The 9,267-nt window shown below is 47.0% G+C and overlaps 1 protein-coding gene across 2 annotated transcripts in view; it reads right to left on the bottom strand.

The window, feature by feature from the left end:
* Nucleotides 1-9,267, bottom strand: part of LOC147705755 (band 4.1-like protein 1) — a 644,658-nt gene that overhangs the window by 318,236 nt on the left and 317,155 nt on the right. For both annotated transcript variants that reach the window (XM_086932199.1, XM_086932200.1), the window contains exon 3: nt 4,907-5,109. In XM_086932199.1, the coding sequence (XP_086788325.1) occupies nt 4,907-5,095 (189 nt within the window). In that variant the 5' untranslated portion in view covers nt 5,096-5,109. The remainder of the gene's footprint in view (nt 1-4,906; nt 5,110-9,267) is intronic.

Raw genomic sequence — 9,267 nt, 5'->3', positions numbered from 1 at the left:
TTTGACCCCAATTCCATCACAGTCTCTCTCTCTCTGTCAGTCAGTCTCTTTCTCTCTCTATCTCTCTCTCTCATTCAGTCAGTCTCTCTCTCTGTCAGTCTCTCTCTCTCAGTCAGCCTCTCTCAGTCAGTCAGTCAGTCTCTCTCTCTTTCTCTCCCTGTCAGTCTCTCTCTTTCTCTGCCAGTCTCTCTCTCATAGTCAGTCAGTCTCTCTCTCTCTTAGACAGTCTCTCTCTCTTTTAGTCAGTCAGTCTCTCTCAGTCAATCAGATGGTTTATCTCTGTCAGTCTCTCTCTCTCAGTCAGCCTCTCTATCCACCAGTCAGTCAGTCAGTCTCTCTCCCTTGGTTAGTCAGTCTCTCTCTCTCTCTTTGTCAGTCAGTCTCTCTATCTCAGGCAGTCTCTCTCTCTCTGTCAGTCTCTCTCTCTCTCAGCCTGTCAGTCAGTCAGTGTCTCTCTCTTTCTCTCTCTCTCTCTCTCTCTCGCTCTCTCTCTCTCTATCAGTCAGTCAGTCTCTCTGTCTGTCTCTCTCTGTCAGTCTCTCTCTCTCTCAGTCAGTCAGTCTCTCTCTCCCTCAGTCAGTCAGTCTCTCTGTCAGTCAGTCTCTCTCTGTCAGTCAGTCTCTCTCTGTCAGTCAGTCTCTCTCTGTGTCAGTCAGTCAGTCTCTCTCTCTCTCTCTCTCTCTCTCTCTCTCTCTCTCTCTCTCTCTTTCTCTCCCTGTCAGCCTCTCTCTTTCTCTGCCAGTCTCTCTCTCTCATAGTCAGTCAGTCTCTCTCTCTTAGTCAGTCAGATGGTTTCTCTCTGTCAGTCTCTCTCTCTCAGTCATCCTCTCTCTCCACCAGTCAGTCAGTCAGTCTCTCTCCCTTGGTTAGTCAGTCTCTCTCTCTCTCTTTGTCAGTCAGTCTCTCTCTCTCAGGCAGTCTCTCTCTGTCAGCCTCTCTCTCTCTCGGCCAGTCAGTCTCTCTCTGTCTGTCAGTCAGTGTGTGTCTCTCTCTCTCTCTCTTTCTCTCTATCAGCCAGTCAGTCTCTCTCTGTCAGTCAGTCTCTCTGTCTCTCTCAGTCCGTCTCTCTCTGTCAGTCTCTCTCTGTCAGTCTCTCTCTCTCTCTCTCTCAGTCAGTCAGTCTCTCTCTCCCTCAGTCCGTCAGTCAGTCAGTCTCTCTGTCAGTCAGTCTCTCTCTGTCAGTCAGTCTTTCTCTCTGTCAGTCAGTCAGTCTCTCTCTCAGTCAGTCTCTCTCTGACAGTCAGTCAGTCTCTCTCTCTGTCAGTCAGTCTCTCTCTCAGTCAGTCTCTCAGACAATCTCTCTCTCAATCAGTCAGTCAGTCAGTCTCTGTCTCTACTCGCTCCACTGTCTTTTTCTCTCCACTCTCTCCACATTCTCCTTCTCTCCACTCTCTCTCTCTCTCTCTCTCTCTCCACTTTCTCTCTCTCAGGGGGGCCATGGGTCCATTACCTGCAAGGTCCACGGGCCGCCAAGGAAGGCCTGCCGGGCCCTACTATGAGTACCACGGGCCTAGAGGATACCTGTCTGGTCATACACTTTCAATTAACGTCGGCACACAGGGCTGCTCTAACTGCTCCTCTGCAAGTAAATGGGTATGGAATACCTCCCATTTTGCCAAGGTCACTTCAAATCCATTAGCTCTATCCACTGTTAAAAACTGACTGACGAGGTAAATGTTTCGTCTAATTCACTCTCTTCCTGGTAGCAGGTGTGCCATCCTGCCAAGGTACAAGCCTTGAACAAGCCTTCATTTGACTGCCAGCTGATGCAGAGGGTATTTAGTGCCCATCCTTCCGCTTCCTACTACAAATGGCGCTTATGCTGAAGGTCGTTGAGCAAGGACAGAGAAGCAAGCCTCTTTCTCATTCCCTCTCCATAGTCTCAGGGACGTGTTGAGTACCTATTGTTTCCTCTCTGACGCTGCATGCTAGCCTTGCAGCACTATGCTCATCTTCGATATCACTGGCTACTCTTAGGGCAATGGGTTCTATTTTTTACCGAGATTTCCCCACCTATTTCTGCAGTGAAGTTACAATTGTTAGACATTCAAAGTAGTATGTGCTTCTGCCATGATGAAGGCACATACCTGTGCAGCCAGCATTACTCATTTATTAAGAGTCGAGTGCAGTGTGGCAGAGAGAAAGAATGGGAGAGAGAGAGTTGTGAGAGAGAGAGAGAGAGAGAGAGAGAGAGAGGTGTGGAAGAGAGAGAGAGGTGTGGAAGAGAGAGAGAGAGAGAGAGAGAATGCATGTGTGTTTGTAAAGGGAGTACACAAAGACATCAAATCATGTTCCTGTCTAACACAGCTTAACTTTCATGACCATAAGCTAATTATTTTTTTGCAGTAGTGAGACTTAAGATGAATCGTGTTACCGACCATGTTCGGACTGGCCTACAGAGCTCTTTGGCAGTGTCTGAAGGGCTCGTCTAACAGGTTAAAATGTGGGCCAGATTTGTGGCTGCTTTTTGGCCTGTGTTATGGTCTGGTGTGCCAGTTTTTATTGCTACTTTCCCTGACATTATCATTAATACTGCCTGCAGCAAGCACAAATGAACACAATCTCCCATGGATAGCACCTTGACAGGCTGTCTGTCAGCGGCGGTCAGTAGTGGGAGTACCTGCCAAGCGGTGACGTGGGGAGGGGGGGTAGTAAACTATGGATTACGGAGGTTTACAGATAAGTAAACATATAAATAAATAAATAAAACGAATTTAGTTGCGAGCACTGCATCGTATTTGGGAATGCAGTGCATGCAACAAAATTAGTTTTATTTATTTATATGTTTACTTACCTGTAGACCTCCGTAATCCATAGTTTACTACCCCCCACCCTGCCTCTCCCCCTCCCCACGTCACCGCCCGGCAGGTGCTCCTACTACCGACAGCGGCTGCTGTCTGTACAAGTTCCAACTGCCACAATTTTCAAACGTGGACCACCTGTTAGCTCTCTGATTCGCTAATGGGGGCCACTTTTATTTTGGTGCCCAGACCTTTTATGTGTCCCAGTACTACCCTGGCTACAGATCAGATCAGGTATATATTCTCAGTGAGGTTATTCACTGTTGGTGTTGGTGATGACACACACACGTGCACACAACCACACACACCCATCGGTGCGCTGTGGTAAACACACACAGCGCTGCCCCAATGATGCATCAAATACTAAGCATTGTTCATCAGTGTACACAAATGCAGACTGAGCAGTCCTCAGTGAAGAATTGTACTGAGTGATGTCATTTGTGTCAAGTGGTCCTTGGTGACGTCATATACACATAGCAATTCTCAGGGTTGTAATACACACACGCACAAATAGTCCTCTGTGCTGTCGGACATACTTAGCTGTCCTCTGTGACATCAGACCCACAAAGTGGATTTATCACACATTCATCTATGCTGTAACCATAGGCCGCTATTAAGAACCAATCAAGGAGCAGGCTGGTGATTAGTATTTTGGGATCCAGATAAAACCACTACAGACATGTCTGCTTTTTTAAAAGGGTTCTCATCCACAGACCTACTGTAGCAGGCTTCATCACCGAGTCTTCACCCGGAATGTAAACACATCAGGAGGGGCTCAACCTTGATTAAGGAAGCTCTATATTTGTGATTGTGCTTAGGGGATCTGTACAAAGGCACACTGATTGCGAATAGTACTACCCCATTGCAAACAACGATGAGGGTGAGAGCCCTTTAATAAAAGGTAGACACGTCTGTGGTGTTTGCAGCAGGATCCCACACTGGCAATCAGCAATGTGCTCCTTGATTGCTTCCCTTTGTAGGTTCTATCGTGGCGTAGATGTTGGACGCATAAGCAGAAGCTGGTATGGCTTAGTTCTAGCCCTTCTGCCTCACGGCTGGATTAATGCTGAACACATCTTACCAATTCCCAATGTACAATCATACACACCTGGGAATATTTCTTGTCACGAGTCATCAGTGGTGTCGTACAAATAGAGAGATCATCGCTGATTTAACCAATGATGTGATACTTAGAGACTGATCCACAGGCATGTCATACACAAAGAGTGTAATTCAGTGACGTCAGACACACGGTGCAGTACATAAATACATACACAGGCAACTGGCCTGAGTATATTGAGTGGGTCATTGGTGGGAGAACAATGGTGAAGCGGATATGGGGTAAGATGTAAATGCCACTGAGCAGCAGCAGTAAGGGGCGCAGGGCGATCAACAAAAGAGTTGGGGTGGGAGTAAATTATTTTTTTTTTAAACAAGCTGAGCAAGGGGGGGGAAGGATCGGGAAGGAGCTGTATGTGGGTTTATTAAGTAAACACCCCAGAGCTGTTGCAGCAACGAGAAGTGAGGAAAAGCAACAAAAGTGAGGGTAGGCAAATAATAAAATACCTGCCCACACAAGACGAGCAGAAGGGGCAAGGAAGCCAGCAGCTGAGCTCACTGGTGCAACAAAACGTGAGTGCCCCCCTGCTAGGTACTTGGTGGGGCTCCCTCCGAAACCAATCAGGAGCTCTTGGCCAGAGTACTGTGCTGAGGGAGCCCCCTGGATCTTGACTCCCCCTGCACCGCGGGGGCTGCGGGTGCCTGCGTTACGCCACTGGTTGAGCTTGGATTTGGAGAGGAACACTGAGCATGCAAGGGGTGGCGATGTAATGGGGAGCAGCATACAGGGAAGAGAGCAAGAAAACACATACCCTCTCATGTAGTTGCCTGAATGTAGGCAGTGGAAGGATACAAGTCATGCAATCAAAGAATGGTAGAGAAGCAATGCCAGTGATAGGGACAAACATTAGAAGGGGATGGAAATCATCTGAATAAGATACAAGGAAATAAGATTCACACAAAAAATTCCAACCAAATGTAAGCAGAAGTCAGTTGGTGAATATACGGAAGGCACCCTTGGCTGACATGGCATGTAGGGCACGCACCTGGTCGCCTTTCGATGAGTCAGCATTGGCTCCTGACTTCTCCTGGGCATCCAGATTGTTTGCGCGTGGCCCTGGATTTGTTGGCGTGGAGGCCGCTTGTGGCACCACCGCTGCTGCCACTTCTAGCTGCTGTGGTGGCTCCTCATGGGCATTCTTCAACTCAGAATCTGGGTCCGTCTCCGTCGTCATGGTTACTAATTATTCTAGAAGATTTCCATACACAAGGGCGAGAGAGAGAGAGAGAGAGAGAAAGAGAAAGTAAGTGACTGAATGAGGAAATTAAATGCTAAATCCCTGCTGTCTTTGATAAGTGAAGTAGAGCTCATGAAGGAGCACATGGCCCCCACCTCATGCCTGAAAGATTATTCACTAATGTACGCTTTGGAGCTTCTGGGCAGGAATTTGCATTGATTAATGAAAAAAGGCCACCCATGTACATCTGCCTGGAAAGAGAAAAGAAGCAACAAGCCTGACCTTCAACCTGAAATTAGAGTGTGTCTCTGCCCTTTCATCCTGCATACACCTTGCATGCCACTCTCTAGAAGGATGGCCGCAGGAGCCAGGCACATCAAATATTGGTGTGTATTACATCCCACAAGATGTCCCGATGTGGCTGTATCGCAGATTCTCATATACATACTTATCATCTGCCAGAAATATTGTGCCCTAAATAATATTATAATAATATTGTCACATTGGGTGTAGATTTTCTATTAGTAACTCCAATGGGGTGACATTTTATAAAACTATTCCGGACAGGTTATGAATGTCAGGTGGCATTCTGACAAGGATATTCTGTTACTCCACCCCAGACTTGTGTGCCTGAAAGCCCATGGAACAGATCCTGAGATAGACCACTCATTTATTCATTGCGAGTCGTATCAATCAAGCTAACCAACTATCGACACCCAGAACTCCTTCCTTTGAACAGAAAAAGCAGGAAGCAAGTCCTAAAAAACTGTTGAGTGTTGATTAGCATTGAAAGGGTGCAATGATGCTACTTCATCGTAGGAAGGGCTGTCCCTTTTCTTGTTATGATAACCGTTCTGCTGTCACCGAGGGGGCACAAACTTTACAATGGTGTCATACTTTTTTATGAGAATATATAATAAAAAAATAAAGTTTTCAATATAAACTATACATAGATGACTGACTACTTACCACTGCAAAGCAGTCAATATTTGAGGTCATACAAAATCCCAAAATTCCAATAGAATCCATGCATGTATTAAAATGTATTTATTGTATTGTATTTCTACCTACCATGCAATAAAACACAAACGAAGGAATGAAAATGCTGATTTGAGAAGCTATGCACAGCTGTTATCCATCACATTAGGATTATTCAGTGATGAAGTGTGGTCTCAAATGCACTTTTTTGCTAAATATTTTTAAAGTATGACATGGGCTTTGAGGGCAGTGTTAGATACAGGGATGGCTTGTGATCAAGTTATGTTTTTATTTATGCAGAGAAGCGGCCTCCTGATGTTCAAATCGGAATTCCACGTGTTCTGTCAAGATTTCTGCCCCAAACGTTGTCTGTACCAGGTTGTATCCTCCTACCCGCCACCCATCAATGTAATGGCTAAGGAGTGGAAATGTCCCTGCTTGTGCCCCTCCCGCAAAGTAGGGAAATACATTGCTGTCAAAGGCCCTGAGAATAACTGCTCAGCCACTATTGGTGGTAAGTACACGCCTATCTATTATTAACTCGCATACAACCTCAACATATATATTAGTACTCATATAACCTGAAGCACTGGCAGACCTGCCAACCTTGGAATCATTTCCATTGTGGGATCATGTGAGTGAGGGTGGAGAGGGGGGAGGGGCTTGCAGAGTCCTGGAGAGGAGGTAAGGGCGTTAGGGCTCCAGCAACTCCTGAGTATCTGAACTACCACCCTACGTTACCAGTCGCACAAAATAAAGTCATCCGAGGCTGCCTGCCATTTCCTGGGGGATGCTGAAATGGACTACAACAACAGGTCAGAGTCTTACATCCAAGAATTTCAAGCTCACTGTAGTGTTCACCTGGAAAGACACTTCACACGCAATTCATATAAAACGTGTCTTTATTCAAGAATCCAACACATACTTAAAAGAAGGCCAGGTCGCACAGGAAGCAGTCCACGTCCGATAAGCTCGGTAATCAGCTGTCATCTGTTCACCAACTGACATTTGGAAATCTTCCAGAATGCCAGCTAATGACGCGTGACCACACGGATGCTACGGTGTCCTAAAGCGGACACTCAGCAAGTCAAATAATTCACAACATCATCCTGTGATCATAACTCTTCCCTGGGTGAAGAGCATCGACATCGTACGTCACAAAGAGGCACTGTGTGACATCAGCCCAGGGAGCGGCCAATACCTATCAGCCATTATTCTTCGGGAACAGAACAAGAGTCATATCCGCCCCGCTCTAGCAATGACTACCAAGATACTGTGAGGGCGCGAGCACATCCCTCGTGCAGAGGAGCTAATGGACAGGTGGTCGAAAATGAGAATGCTTCTGAGTGGTGCGTTTTCAGTGTGGCCAGAGGAGTCCGACGAAAGCCTAACTCAAGGGAGTAAAGGAAAAACAAAGATAGCAAGTATCGAATCCTCCTCTGGGAGGCACACTTTATTGAAGGCTAATGTGGGAATATTGTGTGGAAGAATATGGCGCTCCAAAAAATGTCGCAGCAAAAATATGGACTACCACAATATTGCTAAGTTACGTACACGTGCCTTTGTATAGATTCACTATTCCTAACTCTGCAGCTCTTTCATTTGATGTCTCTGCCTGTGCATCAATGCACCGGAAGGGATATTCTCTTGCCTAGTCAGAAAAAAGAGCTAAAGGAAAGAAAAGAAGAAATGATAAAAAAAAATCCCTACCAGGCCAGGCACTGAATTACACAAGATGGCAGCTTTAGATTCGAAGGATGCATATTTGCTATCCTTTAGTCACACCGAGCATCGAGTTTCTAAACCTTGGTCTTGAAAGCTCAAGAAGAGAACTACTTCTCTTTCAATTGCTAGTACCAAAACCTCAACTGTCTTGTTGGCTTTGATACCACTTGTGAGACTTTGCAGATACACTTGGTTCTTTCTTCTTCCTGCCCTCTGATTCTGACAGCAAGGTCTCATACAGTAAACTTGGCACCAAGGCATAAAACCCATCATCAAGAAGGAATTGTGCGACCCACCTGGAATCTTGAAAGTTGGAGCGACAGTGTGAACTCTGTACTCGGATTCTATTCCTGGCCTAGGCATGTCACACCACGGAAGTGCAGAGAAAAAAACTGCAGACTCAAAAAAAAGATGTCTGTTCCAATACACAGGTTTGGGCTGATGGAAGCGAAGGGAAGACGCTACCACAAGGCAAATGAAGACAAAACTCAGTCCAGTGCCATTGAGTTGGGTAACAATGAACATCTGTTTCTCAGTGCCAAGATACCTTTGGGTGAACGAGCACTTTACAAATGCATGTTATATTATGTTATTTTAAGAGAGGCAACGGGGTTCAACACTTTAGTTAGAATAATGTATACAAGATGGCTGTCTGGTGAGAAGCTCCGGCCGTGAGCTCCTGGACAGGGATTGCCATTTTGGCTTAAAATCCCCCTTTCTCCCCGTAATTTCCCCCGTAACTTGCTGAGGACATGACCGATGCCCGGTGGAGCAGCTTGGTTTGGCTAAAGAGGAGTCTGGCCCAGGTTTCTCCAACAGCCAACACCTACCTAGCCAGTGATTGGGGCATGGAATCGCTAGTCCCGCCGCAGCTATTTTCCGCCGCAGCTACTGCCCTCGGAACGAATCGCAATGGACTGCCAATGTATGACCAGCTTTGGCACAGCTTTGACAACATCGGATGGCTCCTGATTGAACCGGGGGCGAGATTCCACACTTTTGGGACATCGAGACGACATGGCCGATGCCCAGTGGAGCAGCTTGGTTCGGCTATTGAGGAGTCCGGCCCGGGTCCTCCCGCAACCGTCACTTACCCAGCTGGACATCGGGTCATGGCATGCCCCGTCCCGCTGCTTCTGTTTTTTCCCTCTGCTGCCTCCCTCGTAACAAATACCCGCGGTTGCCTGATGTTTGGACCAACCTTGGCACAGCTCTTTCATCATTGGAAGGCTCCAGATGGCAGCGGACTGAACGGGGACGAGATTCCACTCTTCCTTACCGTCCCTTTACCCACTAGGTTGCAAGTAACTGCCTGCCCCGACGCTTAATCACCTGCAGTGTTTTCTGGGTCGAAGGTGAGTGCCACGGCGCTGTTTGCTCCGATGTACCAGCGTTCCTGTCTGTAGTTTGCCGACCTGGGGACAACTAGCTCTCCCAGTCCTCGCTGCTGCCTCACTGCCTCCCTG

Source organism: Lissotriton vulgaris, chromosome 7 (assembly GCF_964263255.1).
Source record: "Lissotriton vulgaris chromosome 7, aLisVul1.2, whole genome shotgun sequence".
Lineage (NCBI taxonomy): Eukaryota > Metazoa > Chordata > Amphibia > Caudata > Salamandridae > Lissotriton > Lissotriton vulgaris.
Note: the sequence above shows the minus strand (reverse complement) of the source record. Positions and strands in the feature narration are given on the sequence as shown.